Source organism: Struthio camelus, chromosome 15 (assembly GCF_040807025.1).
Source record: "Struthio camelus isolate bStrCam1 chromosome 15, bStrCam1.hap1, whole genome shotgun sequence".
Lineage (NCBI taxonomy): Eukaryota > Metazoa > Chordata > Aves > Struthioniformes > Struthionidae > Struthio > Struthio camelus.
Genome location: NC_090956.1, coordinates 9463929 through 9482873, shown reverse-complemented (window position 1 = coordinate 9482873; position 18945 = coordinate 9463929). Strand labels below are relative to the sequence as shown.

The 18945-nt window shown below is 37.3% G+C and overlaps 1 protein-coding gene across 3 annotated transcripts in view; it reads left to right on the top strand.

The window, feature by feature from the left end:
- The window catches only part of VWA3A (von Willebrand factor A domain containing 3A), a 47595-nt gene extending 28940 nt beyond the window's left edge, over positions 1-18655 (top strand). For 2 of the 3 annotated variants that reach the window (XM_068908509.1, XM_068908510.1), the window contains exons 30-32: positions 1622-1748; positions 2352-2449; positions 10933-12525. In XM_068908509.1, the coding sequence (XP_068764610.1) occupies positions 1622-1748; positions 2352-2449; positions 10933-10972 (265 nt within the window). In that variant the 3' untranslated portion in view covers positions 10973-12525. Of the gene's footprint in view, positions 1-1621; positions 1749-2351; positions 2450-4026; positions 4091-10932; positions 12526-18518 lie in introns of those variants that run through there. The other variant, XM_009683380.2, reaches the window with a different exon arrangement.
- The last annotated feature ends 290 nt before the right edge of the window (positions 18656-18945 follow it).

The window sequence follows — 18945 nt, the reverse complement described above, 5'->3', positions numbered from 1 at the left end:
ATGCCACGTGCTCAGCTCAGTGGAGACCGGGATTGAGCTAGGCCTTTATCCAGGTGGAAAGCGAGTGGGCTGTTCTGACACAGGTGTTTGCCACCTAGACTACATCTCCCACAGTTCATATGTTTGTGAGAATTGCCTTCAAATACACAGAGAAGGATATGCATCACTAGACTGCAGCACTGAGGTCAGTCCTGTGGTTGTGTCACAAGACTTGCATACACACATCCCCCCACCACCACCCTAGAGATCTAGACAAAAGTAATATACTTGCCATGGATTGGAATCAGGAGCGCTAGGAAAGTGCTGGTGCAGGCCGTGATAGGGTGTGAGTTAAAGATATGTCCCTGTATGTTCCTTTGCAGGGATCTTTGCACAGTTCAGAGCTGGGAACCCTGGAGCAACATCAGAAAGTATGTGCACCTCTAGATTCTGCTGCATGGTGGCTGTGTGGCCTAGGGAGCAGATAGCCACACAGGCAGCAGGCTTTCCAGAATAGGTGCATGTCTACTCTGCCACCCCAAAATGCCGTTGTCCCAGGTCTTCAAAAATCCAGTCTTTGTTCTCTTGAATGTAGCATTGCCTCCCAGCCCTCTTGTCCCCAGTGGCAGACATGAGGTTAGCAACTTCTGGATAATGCCACTGGGTTATCAAGCTGCCATGAGAAACTTTTGACCCTCTCATAGCACAAATTGATAAGCAGTGTTGTTTCTGTTGGGTGCCAGGCTGCGTTCCTCTGAATTCTGAGATGGATGTTGCCAGGTAAAAACTTTGAATTATTGGTACTAAGATAAAAAAGTCAACTTTAAGTATTTATGAAGAATTGTCTGTCATCAATATTTTGAGTTGATTTGCATATCATTTGATTAACCAATCAGTAGTCAATCATTGTCTGTTAAGCAAATCTACTAATAAAGGAGACGCACTTCTGACTGTGAGTTACTCTGAAACAAAATCTGCTTCATTTTGGAAGAAATGTCCTAGTAGTTATGGAGATTTTAGTGTCCAGTTCTAGAATTTAATCAATCCTTGCAGCTTAATTTAAATTAATGGAGATACGACTATTAGCCCCAGGAAGGGCCCTAATCCTTGGGAGAGAGGGCTCTAAAATGAGATATAAAAGAATTGTAAGGATGTGTGATTTAGCATACTTGTAATGAGAATATAATAATAACTACACTAGTTATCCCAAAGGTTCATCTTTCAGGCAAGTAGTAGGGGCTTAGAAAAGAGTATAAAAAATAGGAGGCACGCAAAATGTTCCTTCCCCTTATGGAGTCTCCCAGCTTTCAGCTTTCTTTCCCTGTGTAAAATATTACTACCCGTTCTCTGCCAACTTGGTTTCTGAGTTCTTTTGTTTTAGTTTCCTTTTTCAGTTCTGTTGTTGTGATGAATCTCTTGTCCAAAAATAACCTCATTTTGGAGGTTATGGCAACTAGGCAGTATATATTCTTCATTAGAAGCTGAAGATTAGAAATGGCTTAGACGTTTATAATGATATCCTCCAAACTACTTGTTTGGACATAAGATTTTCTTTGAGAAGTTCTTAAGAAATTCTTCTTCTATTGTTGTTGCTTTTAGAGTAACAGTTTTCGTAAGTAACTTACTACTTTATTGTCAACAGAAGAGCTAATGAATTTCTGAAGAAGCTTGCTTCCCAAACAGGAGGGCGCTACCATTGCTGCTTTGGAGATGTGGATGGACAATTAGCAGCACACAGAATGTTGACAGAGGGGCTTGATGATGATGATGTATGTTAAGTGACTCTTTTGGTTTTGTTTAATTTCAGCATAGTTCATCAGTAGTCAAACTGTGTTTTTAAAAAAAAAAAAAAAAATCATTAGAAAGTAAATGCAAGACTCTTCAGATACTTCACACTGAAACCAAACAGACATTCTTAATATCTAGCTTTGCCTCTCTGCCAGCTGCCTTGGCCAGGTGGCCAAACCCATGAAAGAGGGATAGAATGCAATATAACTTTTGAAAGAGAACTAGAAAAAAAAATCCTATATCGCAACACTTTATTTTTAAGCTAAGGTTAGCTTTTATTGTGCCCTCTTACTCTCACCATCTTGTATTTAATTTTTGTCATTGTAAAATCCTTATACAGTGCTTAAGAAAATACAGCTCCTGCAGGAGACCTCCATGATTATCACAGTAAGAAAATATATTGGTGAACAGAACCATATTTAACGGAAGAGTTGCTTTGCTCTCCCTCTGTAAATACAAGACTTTGTCTACCTGTATGTAGGAGCATTGAGATTTTGAGCTTTGGCTTAGTTAATTAAATTATTAGAAATTGCAAAAAATAAACAAGTACAGAGTAAAGTATAATATTTCAATTTTGTTTTCAGCATCCAGTTTTCCCTTACTTTGAAGGAGATGACTTAAAGAAACTTGCTCAAGAAGTAGCAAAAGCCAGAAGTTTTTTAAAGCAGGCAAAGTCTTTGAAGTGAGTATTTCTAAGGAATCTTTCAATAATTGCTTTTTTCCTTTCGTGAAGGGAAGACAAGAATATCTGACTTAGTGTCTGCCTTTTATAAAAGAATCGCTGTTTCTTCCTTGTACTGTTAATTTTAGTGTTTTCTTGGGACTTGGAAAATGGCATGCAAACAAGCTGACTGCTTTAGAGGGATTTGGTTCTAAGGTCTTACACAATCAGCTACCATCACAGTAGAGAATCTGAGCAGATTCTAGCAGTGTATTAAACTTCAGGGCTATTGTTTCTGTCACTTGTGGTACCTCAGTCTCTCACCCTTATTTCAAAGAGAAATTACATGAAGTTGTTCCTCTTCCTGCTGAGTTCTGTCATCTGCAAATCATTATATTTCTCTTCCTATATATTATTAAAAACTGACTTGTCATTAATGTCATGCAGTGTCCTTTTTTAATACCTCTTCCTTTAGTCTGACCTCTTACTATGAAATACAGATTATTTTTATTTTCTAAAATTTGCATGGGCTCCTTCTGTCCTGTCTCAGCCTGATTTCTCTAACTGAATCATCAGATATGGAAAATGGATATTTTCTGCTGGAATTATGTTCTCTGCATGCAATAACGTCAGATCTTTCTTCTGTTCTCAAACCATCTATTTTTCCAGTTACCATCCATTTCCCTTTCTCTTTGCCTCTAATGACCTGTAAAATGTTTGTTTCGTCAACATGACTGAAATTAAGAAAGTTTTTAATAACCTTTTTCTGAGCAGATCCTAAGCCTTCCTGTTCACTCTTATGTTTCCTGATTTACCAGAGCATCTGACAAAATCATTCTCCTCTCAGAAAATGTCAGCTCTCGATCTCAGTCACTTTTTGCTTCCCTTTCTTCTTTGACTCTTAATCTTTTTCTTTTCCCCGTAATGTCATCCACCTACCAGAATCTGTCTTGTGTCTCCCTCTCTTTCATTCTTTACTGCAGTCTTCTGTTAACCTTCTCCAGGTAGAGTTAGCATGCTCTGCCAAAGACTCCTCAGGTGTGTATCCCTTTCTTTCCTCTTCTTCATCTCCTCTTTGGCATCCTCTCTTGACATGAAATTTTTCTCCCTTTTCTGTTAACAGTTATATAACAGATAACGATGCTATGCAGTGCCAGGCAGAGGTATCCCCGCTGTCTCCAAAGGAGCTAAGTCAGTCCCTGGGAGCAGCACAGTCATGACAGCACTGTGCTCCATCTGTGTCTCAGTGGATGGAACTGGCTCAGGTGGCACATCATTCCCTGCTGGTTCTGGTATCACTCACTCAGAGCCAGCTCCGATAGCAGCGTAGAACTGGAGGGAAGGACAGTTAAATTGTGTTGATCGTTATGTTCCTTCAGTGTTATGCTTCCTAACTGCCGGCCCAGAGCCAGAAGGTGCCAGCTGCTTCAATGGTAATAGCTGGCTGAGGTGTTTGGGAAGAGCTTTACAATTCATTATACCTCGACAATGATAAGGCTTTCTGTTACACAAAGGCATGGCTAATCAGAGAGAGATATATAGCTATTACATGTCTCTATGAAAAGCTGCTGTAATTTTTTGTTTTTTGTTTTTAATAGGTTATTGATAGAAAAATGGAATGTAAATCAAAAGGACAATTCTGTCTTTAAAAAAAGTGCTCAGGTAAACAGTCACCCTAAGTAGATCATAGTTGATATATGTCAATATAAGGGTAATATTTCATAAGCTTTGTGTAAATAAGTATTAATTTACAGAAGTGACTTTTTCTGAAGTTGAAAACGTTGTAATGATTGTAGTGTTTAGCCTAGCTAGTTCCCTGTCCAACCTAACATACACAAAGAACAGTTCAAAGAGAACTGTGCGGTTTGGGCTAGGCAGATGCGTGTTTGTATTTATGAATGATTTTGTTCTTTTCAAGAGCAACCTGACAAGCACATTAGAGGGTTAGGACCAGATGTAATGGCTGTAATAATTGCTGCATGGCATGCATGATTTACTCAGTTAAATGAACAGAGCTGATTGGAAAGAGACCCCGTTAACAGTAAATGCATGGTCTGCAAATGCTGGACTGTTGTTACAAGACAGTGGTAGACACAACTGGACAAACGAAACCTCTCAGAGAGCCAAACCGCTGCTCTTAAGTTAGCAAAGCAAAAATTACAGGAAAAGATAAGTTGCTGGGTGAAAACACAGTAGCACTTTCTCAGGGGAAATGAGAAAGGCAAGAGTTGACAGAAGTAGTTGTCACAGAGCTGTTTGAGGGGAAAAATGGATGCGCAGGCAACTGCAGTAGCCACTAGAGAACTTAAGCCTACCGAGATGTTCATCACAGAATTAGGTAAGGCAGATATATAGTGGGACTGTTTTAAAATTCTCGTTTCTATACCTGTAGTTTGTGTTTTGGCTTTGGTATAGTTTGTGTTTTGGTTTACAAACGTTGCCCAGTCGTTCAAAGAGAAGAAAAAAATCCTGTCAGACCCACTCAGTAAACAATACCTGCCTCACGGAGAACAGAATCTGGTGCTTGGTCAAATATGTGCAGAATTCAGCGTATGGCACTAATGGCTAAAGATAAAGACTTTTAGAGATAACAGTTGTATAACTATCCTGTAATAGCAAGAAAGTTGATACAGGCAAGTAGAGACAGAGGCTAGCGTTCCACGTCTACCTCAGTATTCCATGCCTCCAAGGTCAACTGTATTGCTTGTAAAATAGGAAGACATTCCTTTTAATGTACTTCAAAACGTGCATGACATTGTAGCACAGTTAAGCACATAAGTCAGGAAAATTGCAAGTTACTCAATTTATACTGTTTTTCCCAGTGTCATTTTTATCAAGTGTGATGGTAAGCCTTTGTGGTTCATAGATTTTGATATGTATTTAAAAACCTATTCATGTGCTTGACTTGTAGGATTAAATTTTAGACCAACAAAGGGCGCTGAAGAGGTTTGCAGTGATACCGCTAACCTGCTTTGTTTCAATACATGCTTAAAGCTTCCAGCTTCAAGTGGAAAGAGGGGAAGATGTACTATTTGTTGTCTCTGACCTTCTGGCAAGAGGAGAGGTTACAGATGACAAGTACTGCTAACTTATTCCACTTGCAGACTTTGCAGATCTCAAGCCATGCATTCTCCAAAGTTTAAACATAAGTAGAGGATAGTTGTCAATATAGGTAATACATATTATAGAAAATGAGTGAATTTCTGATACAATAAGTAGCTGTACAGGATTACAATTCTTTGTTTCTCTTGAGACTAGGAAAAACTATTGTACTGCATCGTACTAAGAATTGCTTTGGTCAGTTGGCAGTACGTCCAAGATGTCTTTTTGGCAGCTAGTTTGAGATTTGATTGCTGGTGCTTATTATCCCCAACCATGAGACAGATGGCCGTGATACTAGAAAGAGAACGCTTTATGCCAGTTTTGAATAGAAAATCAAAAAAAATCCAAGTTTGCTAATAATTATTTCCAATCTTTGCTTTTTATGTTGTCAGTAGTGAAGGATTTAAGAGTGGATGATTCGGAAATCAGCAGACATGCGAGCAAGTAATAACCAGGCTCTATCAGCAACAAGTTTGTATAAGCAGACTGTGCTAGCCTCAGAAATTCTGTTAAGTTCTTACATAAGGGTTTCATATCCTATAAAGACTAAAAATGTGTTTGCCAGAAACTTTTAAGAAAATCTAGTTTAAATTAATTGCAATATTCTGAGGCCCATATTTTTCAGTTGATTTATGACATATGCATTTTTTAATGAGGAACTCAGTGATGACAGCTCATTAGTATTTTGTAGGTGTTTACTAGTTAGGTCTTTAAGGGGATTAGGATTTCATCCCAAAGGTTTACATATATAATGCTTAAGAAAAATAGGTTCAGACTACAAAATTGACATACTTGATCTGAGTTTACTCAGGAGTCATTCTCACTGCTGAATCTAAGCTGATGGAAATGATTGGATATACTTTGATCTGGAAGATATTCTCTTTTCCTCCATTTTTCCTCTGCAAAGAGTTAAAAATTATTTCCATCATAAAAGTCTCTGTGGTGTTATATGCTCTGCACTAGCTTACTCCTGCGTTCCATGTTAGTACCAGCCCACTGTATAATACTGCAGTTAACAAAGGTCCTTTGTGCTAAGCATCACTTTATGTGATTTGTTAGTGCGTGTGTTGGTATAACTTATGAGATGCTTTGATATGAAAATGTTAATTAGGAATTAGTAGGATTAGTTTTTTTTTTTTTTTTAACTGGGAGTATATAAATATTAGATGATCATTGGTAAAACAAATGCATTTGTACTAATGGAAATGTTAAACAATAGTTCCAGGCACAAGAGACAGGGTTTCTGTATTGCCAGGAAGAGAGACTCATTTATTCCTCAGAGGTTTTAAGAAATGCTACAATATTATAGCATGGTTTCTAATTTTTCTTATAAAGGTCCTTTTAAAAAAGACTTCAAAAGGAAATATACTCATGCAAGTACCTTAAATGATATCAGAGACTCTTTGTGAAGTAAGATAGTGATGTAAATGTTAGATTTTGCAAATGGGGATAAGCAGCAAAATGTTTCAGTGTGGTGTGTTAAACTGATCTGGCAGACTATTTGAGTTTCATAGATTTTACTCCTTGAAAACAACTTCCCTGAGTGACAACTCAGTTTACAAAATTCCTCTATAGACTGATTGTCAATGGATCTATGTAATCCTAAATTCACCGCAACCTGCGCTAACACTTATCTATATGGACGGTTGTTCATTTTTGTTTAAAGTAGTCGTTTGCTCCTGTGGATAAGGGAAAGTAAGTTTGTAGCTCTGGGTCTCTTGAGCGTGCTCCCAGGCTCACAGTGTAGACTTGAAGTAGGTATTAGGAATTCAGGAGTCTGCTACTTGCTGGTGGAGTAAGCTGGCAGTTTCTAATTCTCTATTCAAGAAAAACACAACAGAAAAGTAAGGAATAAATGTTTACCCTAGGATTTGTGTAACCACAGAAACTTTAAAACAATGAGGTATTACAGTATTTAGCCGTTTCATCCCTCCAATTTCACTTTTTTTTTTTTTTAAAGTGTTCTCAGGCTGTGCTTCTCTTGTCCGTGCTTCTGAAGCCTTGTTATCTTGCTAGTCGGTCAGTCTCGCTGTCTACTCAGAGCATCTGCTTCCTCTTAAGTATAGTTTCTGTCTCCTGCCTATTACCTATCTGGAAAATCTTGTCCTACCTGCTCTCATCAATTTGAGGATTGTTTGGTCAGAAAAACATTTTAAAGAGGTGGATCTCTAGTGGTGACCTGATTGAGTGAGTGCTCTGTTAATGATTTTTCTATGTTGATCTCATATATGTTATTTGCCTTCCCAGTTTATGCTTCCTGGAATGCAATTCATTGTATTTAAGACATAATAAAAGCGGAGTTTTATAATTGACAAAGATGTATATATTTTTTCTGCCAATTTGTTTGTAAGTCATGTCATTGCTGTGACTCACTGAATATCTCGATTTGCATACAATGGATTAAAGACAAACAGCTAAACCAGTTACTGCCTTCAAGTATGTGCCCTATCCCCTATCAGAAGATTGCAGGTTTTGCAGCAGGGGTGGGTAACCTCTGTGTGAAACAGCTCATATACTGCCATAATTTAGAGCTTCCCATTGTTGTGCTACAATAAACTAGTACAGATGTTCATATTAGCTTAGTATGTTGGACTGGCATTTCAGGAACTCTTGTGCATGGTTCAGCCTTACCTGCTTCAGGGAAAAACAGCCTTCAGAAGAAGGGAGGGATAGCTGGGGACGGTAACAAATTCCTCCACCTATATATGTCTGTATCTGTAAGTCAACACCTGAAGCCTCCCACAACATTGAAAGTGCATGCTGCTTCTAAGGAGGAAATCACCAGTACAAGTGTGCTAAGTTCTGTCCTTTGGAATTGTAATTGTCCAGTAAAAATTTCTTTGTGCTTTATAAGTACATTATCTGTTATTGGTATTCATCTAGATTTGAAACGACAGAATTCCAAGCTTTAAGCACTTAAAGATGTTAATTCGAGAATACAATTAAATCACAAGAATTTTCATTGATTCATTTTAATACATCTCAACCAGTTAGATGTGTGCAGGGTACTTTCCATTCCATCAAACTTCAGTACTCTGCAAAAACCATCTCAGACAGAAGTTTATTAGATGCTTTCTGAATGCTTAAAAAGGAAAATCTAATTCCAGAATCCTGATAGCATCATAAAATACCCTATTCCTTCCCTGTCTCTGTTGTAATAAAGAGAATCTAGCTTTTAGGTAACTATACTGAACGCAGTAGTGATAGTACAGTGCAAGAAGACTGATAGTTCCTGTCTCATATCATGTGAGGCTTCATCAGTTAGACTCTTCAATTCTACCCAGAGATTGGCAAATAAGTTAGGCAGACCCTGTAAAACAAAAGTTTATATGCTCTGAGATACAGGCTGCTTCCATCGTCGTGGCCAAATTCAATGTGACACTGAGGCTCTCTATTTCCTAGTTAATTCTCTCTTAAGACCTTCATCTCTGAGGCAGATTCTTAGAGGATTTGTCTTTTTCCTTCCCTGTTTGGAAAGTTCTTTGTCTTATATTAGGATTTTTGGAATTAATTATAACAATAAAGGGAAATAAAACTTTGTAAATGAAATTTCTTAGAAGTTACACAATTGTGATAAAATTTTACAAGATATCTAACAGGCATATTGCAAAATAGATCATATAGGTGCAAAGCTACCCTATGGGGCTAAACATCTGACTGCAGAATGAAGTGAACTGTTGAATTACAGTGTAAGGGAACTACGAAAGCCTTGGCAACAAGAGGCAGAGACTGCTCTGGCTGTGTTCTTGTATAGGCTGTTGTCAAATGTGGCAAGCCTGTTGTTCTGCTTGATATAAGATAGCCCATATGGGCAATTTCAGATGGAGTTTGGGTGAGATGATACATGCCTTTTTCACAAAACAAACTAAATTGATGTGGCTTTGTTGTGTGAAACTGATTCTTAATTATTGAGTTAAACTATTGAATCTTGTGCTAAACGCTTAGAAGAAGCAAGTTCACAATAAATTACCATGCTCATAACTTAATCTAATCAGAATTTGCCTCTGAAGGGGAAAGCTGATTAACTTAGTCCACTAATTCCAAACTTATGAGCTGTGTTTCTCTTCCATTCACCGAATAATCCCAAATTGCAATGAATGGATTTATATTAAAGTCTAGTCTGTTACTAATGGAGAATACGACATGGAATATGCTTTTCAACACTTTGTTCTGTTTAATCAATGACAATATATTGAGGCATAGTTTCCAGAAGAAAAAAGTTTCTCAGATATGTTCAAGGCTGGTGTGAGACGCTCTAAAAGTTCTTGATGGTCGTGAGGGAAATGACTGTGCGCTGCATTTCACTTCATCTGAAATGTCATGAGCAAATCAGATGCATATAATTTTCTTGCATGTCTTCTGTATTCGTCTTTTACTGTGTATATTAAACGTCTGGTTAATCTAATCATGTCAGGTTCCTAGTCCTTCCTGTGCTATGTTTGAAGGAACGGTTTCTGTATTTGTAACTTTCAGTAAGGAAAATTCTTGAAAACAAATACGGAAATCTTATTTTAAGATAAGTGTGTGAGGCGTGGGGGGAAGTGCTTTGATGTTTAGAGTCAATGCAATGGGTACGTAACAAGGCTATGTTTTAGGGAGGTCCTTAGAGGCCTGAAGAAAACACTCTTATGCCAGGCATGGAGCAACAGTGATGAGCAGGTGGAGTTTCAAGTCTCCCTGCTTCGTGCTACATCTGGAAGAAATAATTGTAGGTATAGGCTGCAGAGTCAGCGCTTGGAATAATTCATCCTCCTTTCCTCTTCTATCCATCCTAAGGTGCCTCTTACTCCTTCTTAATTCCTCCACTGTTTTTATGGGCGTAAAAATAAACCATGTAAACAGTGATGATGATCTGTACTTCTCTCTTCCAGTGCAATAACACTTAAAAACCCTTTGCATTTAGAAGGAAACATATTAGGATTTATCTTAAATAATGTTTTTTTTTTAAACCTGCATACATACAGCTTGAGTACTTCTTAGTTTTCTCTGTGATTCCTATATATAAGAAGTCAAGTTGTTGTCCTATTCTTTATATAGAAGCAGGCCTTCATTCAGTACAAGTTAGTGCAGCGTTTTTACTGAGGATGCATTTGTATTTCTTCCCTTTCAATGTTGCATACTGCCCCCTTTTCTAGCAAGACCTAAGCTGATAAAGGGCATGTCAAGTATTGCTATGGGAAGTTTGCTTTTGTTGCCATCTAGTTTCTTCCTACAGTTTCTCCCTGACTTGGCAATGCAGTCTCAGTTATTTCATTTAGCCTATAAATCAACCTGCGCAGCATGCAAAGCAACTGCAAATGCAAAGTAGATAAGAACAACTTGTTTTGAAAAGCATTTTATGTGACATGTCCCAAGGCAATATGTAGTATTTGCAGTATTTATGAGCAGTTGTTTCCTTCCAGGAGGAAATGGCAAAATACGGAGAATCATAACATACAATAAATACACGAAGACGCCGGAAAAAGGAAAGAATGAGGATGTTCATGTATGTTAATGAAGAACTGAGGGATTTAAGAAGAATCTGATCTCTCAGCTTTGCAGCTAGCTGTCTGAAGAATGTAGAAGAAAGCCTTGATTTTCAGACTTCTTTTTTTATGAGAGATTTAAACAGATTTTCTGCAACCAGAAAAACATGTTTAAAATATTACGTAGGCTTGTTTTTAGAAACGCTGTATCTGATTGTATTAAAAAGAAGGCATTAACATATGGCTGGATATAAGAAAAGCAGAAAAAGCATAGTTTCATCTCTTTAGACACTATGTATGCATAACTTTATTCTGTTATTATGCAGAAAAAAAAACATATTTCTCTTTATACAAAGGACAAGCAATTGAAATGCATGTTTATGAGTACTTAATGTCCTTTTGCCAAACAGAAAATCAGGGGGAGCTCACTGCCCTGAGCATCTTAACTTAGTTCTAGCATACAATTGTTGTTTCACAATATTAGCCATAGAAAATGTGCCATCTGTGTAATAACGAGAATAAGAATCTGCATCTTCTTTCACCTTCTGCCAGTAACTTACAGCGTGATACTGCGTTAAGTTTCTTAGCTGCTGTGTCTTACTTTTCTAACTTAGTAAAGAACGTGAAGAACGCTGTACTATTTATAAAGTTGTATTTAATGTTGGATTTAGATGATGCATTTGATATTAGATTACACCTCTTGTTGCGTTAATATTGCATTGTAATGCTATTTTAAGGGCTACTTAACTCTTTAGAAATATTTGATATGTGCCAACGTTTATTGGATTAAATTTATATGAAAAAAAATTCTGTGTGCCCTGCCCCATATTCAGATCCCATTATTTCTGGTTTTTGAAGCACTGATAACATGAACAAGTTGGACCAATCCATGTACTGAATTGTTTCTTTTGAAATGTGTTTATATTATAAAGGAGCATGTCACTGTATTTGTTATTCTTTCACCTGGGCCATCCCAGTGAAAACAACTGCACATCAAATGTTGTTACCAGCCTGACAGAACTCCACTAGCAGGTAGTTACAATAGTAAATTGTAAAGTCCGCTGAGTCTTTTTTGGGCCCAGAAGGATCTAATGATCTCCCATTTGATCATGTATGCATGCTTCTAGTCTATAAACAAAAAGGTAAATGACAAAAGATTTAGGAAATCTTCCTTTTTGCTTAGAGGAAATCTTATTATTTAGACTTGCTGTGCAATTTAGCTTAGTGGATTTTCTTTAGTTATATTTGCATTTTGTCATGCTTTCTGCACTTTGAAAAGATAGGATGGTCAATTGTGTATGCTTGTCTTGGTGTAACGTGATGTACCTGTCAACTGCTAATTCAATGTCTTTTGTAAATCAAAATATGATGATTCCTTTGTATGCAGATTTGCTAATCTACAGTAGTTTTGAAAGTTGAAAGCTTTTCAGCTTGAAAAGCTATGGGACAGTTTTCAAAGCTACACTATTTCATCAAAAATTTTTAATTCTGTCTCTGCAGGTTAAATAAAATTTTCCTGAAAAATTCTAAGCATAGGAAGATGTGATGTTCAGAGGAGAGTCCTGTTTCTGTCTATGAGTTCCATTTTTCTTCTTTTCCAAAAACTTGAAAACCCTTCAGATTTCCATTCTAATTTAAATGATTTTTGAAACACTCTCTCTTATGTAAAACACAAATATCTCACCACTGTCGCTTCACTGCTCAGCTCTTTGTCATTTTAGACTCAATACTTGCTGATAAGAATGATTGTTTTTGTAGTCACAAATACCTAGTTACCCTTTGTCACAACTACTTACACCCTATAACAGATCTGTCCAAACTTCTCTGGAGTTGCAGAGAGGATCAGAGATTTCGTACACTAACCAAACCGGTCAGGCCACTCTGAAATCACGTGTTTGTGTCAGTAGTACGTATGACTAGGCACCTGAACGGGAACAAGTGCACAAGAAAGTGTTCAAAATCACACATGAGCAACTATGCTTTAGAATTTTTAAAAAGTAGAATAAATAAAGACAGGAGGTTTTTATACTGGAGTTATTTCTGCAAAAACCTAGAACTGTCGTGATGCATTACCTAGAAAAAAAGCATTATATTGCTAAATAGCAATAACGCAGAGCAACAACTTGATAAAGCAAAGCAGTGGGGGATATAGATTCAATTTATATGCATGTATTTCTTTGCTTATCCTTCATTTTGTAGGTGCTGAAGATTGCTGTAATTCATAACTTCTTGTTATTTCAGAATGTGCTGATTATTGCCTGAAACAGGTAGCAGAGTGGTAAAAAACTCAAAACCGCAGCTCGTGATGATAGATATATTTGAGCACTGTACTACTATGAATTTGTGTGTGGGGGGGGGTTCTGGAGCTTTTTCTTTTTCTGTTAAATATCAGGAATTCCTAGTGCATTAGAAACAGGACATATAAATGATTTCTTTTTCCAAAGGCCATTTCCACACACAGTGTAATTTCTTCCTATTAAAACTGACAACTTTCCTGCCGGTTTTAGTAACAGACTGAAAAAATCCAAGCACGTTAACTCCTAGTCGCAGTACCCAAACTAGAGAGGATTAGCCGTATCTTCAAGTTACTAGACTCTTTCAGACTTCCACATCTCTCTACAATGATTTTATTATTATTTATTTTGTAGAAGGAATTTTGGGGCAAATGGCAAAAAAAAAAGTTTTAAGTGGTTATTTATAACTGTAAAAATCAAACTATTTAAATATATACTTTATTTATACTAATTTTGGTAATATTTCTCATCTAAAGGCTAGTAGCTGAAACTCAAAGAAGTCATCTGAAAGCCTGGGAACGAGCAGTAGGAAAGCAAGACAGGAGTAACAGAAAAGCCAGATGCAAAAAGAACCTTCAGAAAATTGAGCAAAAAAGCAGGATGTATCAAATGACAGGACAAGCTACTTCAGAGCAAAGATATTTCTGCTAAAATCAAGTATGGAATTTAGGAGAGTACAGAGCAAGTGGGGAGCCTGTGTATTGATACACCATCAAGTAGACTCTCAGACAAGCTTGAACTTTCCCGACGTAGAAACCTTATATTTAAAGAAAGATGGAAGACAAGGCTGCTCCAAGGATTGATTCAAAAGAGCCCTATCCTTTGCTTGGATTACCTCTCACCTGACCAAAACAGAAACTATTGCTTCTCAACTATTTAAGCCACAGTATCTAGGTTGTTTAGTTTTTCTCCTTTCTAGCTCATATAGAAAACCTCCTCATTTTAATTTTTCATGAGAACTAATGGCATTATTGCTCATAAAAATAAGCAGCTGAATTGTTTTATAGTATAACTCGAGGTTTGGTATATCAAAACAATGAGCAACTTTTATAAATTCAGTCCTTTAATTTTAGTCTCACAATCCTTCCCTCTGTGTGCTCACAGAGAAGAGGGTATACAGGTTTCCTAGCTCTCTGGCCTGGGTGTGTACTGTCACTGCATGCTGATTTCATGCTGGGACAAGATCTGGATATGTGTCTTCATCTTCATTCCCTGGTTCCCACACAAGGAACCTTAGGCATATGAACGCAAAGTCAGCAGTGGACATTTCAATAGGTCTGTAATTCAGAGTATGAGCAATAGCCACAAACATGCAGCTTCTTGGATAATTCCTGATGCTCGTGATCACCTCTTTCCCTGTTGTGCACCCTAATTTTTCTAAATATTTTCTTTGCTCGTCACAGCCTTTGATCTGATTACAGTCAAAGGAAATCAGATTGGAAGAAACCACCATGAGATTTTCTGACAGCTCCTTTAGCTGGCCTTCTGAGGCCACGATGAGAAGGCAACTTCCCTAATTCATCATTCCTATACGTACTAGGGCAAGGATAGTCAAAATCAGCATTGTGTCTGATTTCAGTATAGCGTCCCATGCTCATCTTAAAATGTTGTTCTCCCTTGATTCGGTATCTGTCATCTTCTTCCTTCCCCTCCTCCTCCCCATCTCTAATTGCTTCTGGAGTCTGGCCTCAGGAAAATCACCATCCTCAACTTCTTGTAATTACATCAAGCTATCTCCTTCATCTGGATAATCCCAATCACAATAACCAGTTTATGCTGGCAACTCGCACATACTTCAGTCTTTCATATCTCATTCCTATGTGCTTGCCGTAAGTCTGACATTTCCTTGGAGGGACAGCCCTCAACTCTAGCTCAAGATAGCTTAAAGGGAGAACTCAGTCTATCTCTTATGCTTTTCTGCTGCTCTTCTGCCCTTGGGCACTGTAGAACATACCATCCGGCCCCTGACTTAAGCCAAACATCCGGCTGTCATTTTAACTCAGACCTCTCTCTAGCACTTAATGCTTAAGATATGTCTCTGTTAAAGAATCTTTTTTGCATAATACCTTCCACACAAATCCTCTTTCAGACTCCTCTTACCTCACATCTGCAGTACTGCTCCTTTTTTTCTGGCCTGAAAATGCAGCCCTGCCTTGTCCATATCTAACCGGAATGTTCCTGCAAATATGATCTTCCTATCCTGTCACTCTCTTATATCCTTCCCATGCCTCCTCGTTTTGAGTCACATTAAAAATAAGCTATTGCTTCCACTTGTATAATCTTTCTTTATTCTTAACATCTGCCATTCCATGGTGAATCGACCTCAGACCGACCCAAGATACACACCATTTTCAGATACCCTCTTACCTCTTCTTCTCTGCCTCCTAAATTCATGAGAAAGTCCTGTAACTATCCACACAATTATTTAATTGCTTTTATTCAAATCTCACCTTAAAGCACCATTGTGATACCTACAAAAAAGACACTATGACCACTGTCAGCTATGACAACCATTAGGTCCTCTCCTCTATCTACCTATTCTCTTTTTATATTCTTAAAAAGTAGGTCTACTGAAGAAGGATCCATCTCCAGTATTAACTTACCTATTTAGGAAGGAGTTCTAAAGGCAAGCTCCCTTGGTGATTAACCTATGAAACTAGAAGAAATACGCACAACTGTGTCTGTAATATGACTATTTTCAATCTAGTTGTTATGAAGTTCACCTTCCTTTCGTTTAGCTTTGAAATAATTTTAGTTCTTGCTATCTTTTAAAGTTTTGCATAATTTAAGGGTCATCTTTGTCTTTTCTTACACCTCAAATGATGAATGAAAAACTGTAGTGGATGCATAATATTATAAGTAGCTTTGTCTTATGTACTCAAAGCTTTTATATGAAACAATAGTTTGAGAGACTACCACTCTGAAGAAAGATAAAGGTTGACAGACTACTAAGCACTAGGCTCAACAAGCAAAGCACCTAGGCTTCAAGATAGAACACAAATTCAATTGTTTGCTTATTCTCTCCAGATTAGCCTTATGTTTCTAAGGTGCTTTAAAATGATCTATTGCATAATTCCCCCTTGACTGTTGATGACAAAAAGTCCAGCAGTGGCCTGAAAATAAGAAGCACTATAAAGAAAAATTATATATCCTTTTTACAATACCAGTACAAAAGGTCATTCAGTAAAATGAAAAGGTAGAACATAAAAAACTGATAAATATTTTAGAATACAGAATAGGTATAAGATATAATTAAGGTTGTATTTTGCAATAATTTAGAAAGATTGTATATTTATTTGGATAGGTAAAACAGCTCTAATTATATTTATTGTGAGGTTTTAACGAATGATTAAAGACTTCAAGGCATACACTAGATTCTATTAATAAGGAATTAGGTCATCTCTATATATCCAAATCTACCTGTAAAAAGCAGAACGTCTTCTGTTTTATTCCATTGTATAATTCCAGTAATTACCCTATTAAGTGATACGCAGTTAAGGAAAAAACGTGTACTATATCTCCTCTATTTGGTGTTTCATCAGAATCAACCTAAACAGAATGCAGATGGGTTCCTGTATGGATTTTTTTAGACATAATTGATAAGTCTATATTTAATCTAGTCTATATTTAATAATCTATGTGTATACTAGCAGCTGTCACCTGCTAAGTCTGCTACATTCGGGAGACTATAGAGGGCTTGTCAACATTGCCTAATGGAGCAGATAGCACGTCTCCAAACTGGCTCTGTACCAGCTAGGTCCCGAATTGGCGGACCTACGAAGTTAATGAGGCCTCCTGAGGAAACGGTCAAAGCCCCACACTTCACACGTCTCTTTCCTAGGACATGACCTCATTTCTCCCTGGCAAGGTACAAAGAACCAGTGCCCACAGAACTAGCATGGGGCCAAACATGTTCCTTTGAATACTAGAGGCATGTAGTGTCTTGTTTTTCTCATGCCCTGAATCCTTCTCACTCTTACTCAGTTCAGATTTATCAGTGGATTTATCAGCATGCAATTTAAAATTAGCTTTTGTAAGTTTACCAAATTTCTCCATGAATAGTGAAATTACCTTTCGACATTGCTTTCTGGTTTAGGTATGAGTAACATTTTGATAAGCCAACATGATATTTCAGAGATGTGGGCCGCCTTTATGTAACAAACTGGCAAACATTTTGACACCTTCCTGTTGTATGCTATGCAGTCATCTCCTAGAAGTATTGGATTTTTTTTTCTATATGCCTACATGAACTGTGGGTGGTTGTAGGAGTAAAAGTTGAAAAAACAGCAGGACGGAGTTGGTGATTCCAGATCAAAAGCAAGTCCTAATGCAGCAGCACTTCTCATTGTACCTTTAGCTTCTGTTTATTTCAAGAAGACTTAGCAGGATGTAGCGAATAAAATACAGCCACCCCTCCTCCTCATAATTTTGAGAGTAAGGGTAACAGGAGAGGTACAAACTGTCAGTTCTGAGAGCTCTTCTGAGCTGTCTGCTTCTGACTAAGGTGGAACCCAAGGCCAATTTAAGGTTCTCTTGGTTGGTTTTCACTGAACACTGAGTGATTGATATGCTATAAATATGTTGGCCAGCTGCTTTTACTTGGGGAGGGGTTCTTTAGTAGACAGGAATGGATAGATCCACCGCTTTCTTTTTAGATAAAATGATAAAAGCTATCAGTGCTGTGGATAGCTCAAAAGAGAGGATTCTGTATTCCTGGGGGTTTTATTCTGAGCTGGGTTTGTCACACATCTTCCAATTTGAGAAACGCAGATTAGCTTGACAGGTGTAAAGATTTTAATGCAGATGACAAGGACTTAAATATGTATATATTGTGCTAAAATATATTTGCCTAGGTGTCAATTTGAGTTCTTGCTAATAAGGGGTTATTTATAGGGCTTAAATTACATTTAAATTGCAAAGTTGCCTATGAACTTGAGATATTTCTAAGATGCCAAAATTTAAAATTGTAGTCATTTATATTTAGGTTGGGGAGTGTTTCTTTAGCCTCTTAACTACTGCTTTGAGATCTAATTTTGGGCACACCCATTTAAAACTATAGGCTTTGAGTTCTCATTGTTTAATTTGCAAATGTTCAAAAAGTGCTTATGTTTAAAAAGTGCTTTAAAATCTTATGATTAGAGATCATTTATAATTATTAACACATTTATTATTCATTTAAAATTGATTATTTAAGAGTAAATCTCCATTTTCTGTTCTTTTGTGTACCAGTTAGTTTGCTTCCTGCACGTCACTGATCTTGAAAACAGGAGAACAACCCTTGTGCCTGCTGTTAAGCATCTTTGCAAATACTTAATTGGGCTGCGGGTGAAGACAGAAAAGACAGGATGAAAGTGCTAAGTATCACAGCCAGACAACATTTTTCTTTCATACTTCTCTGTATCCAAACTTAGATTGAAAACTCTAGGTAGAAGGAGAAAGTACTGCCATTCACTCTGTTGTTAAATGAGATGAATCCTACCAAAGTTTCACAAAACTGAGAGAGAGATTCTCTTCTGAACGTTAGTGTTAAATCTTTCTTACTTCGTTTTTTAAATGAAGAACTTTTTTCTGTGTATTTTTTGAAAACCCTGGGTGAGACATTTTTGCATGCACAAAGCGATCTAGTACAATTTACCTGCAGAAATGACGGTACCCA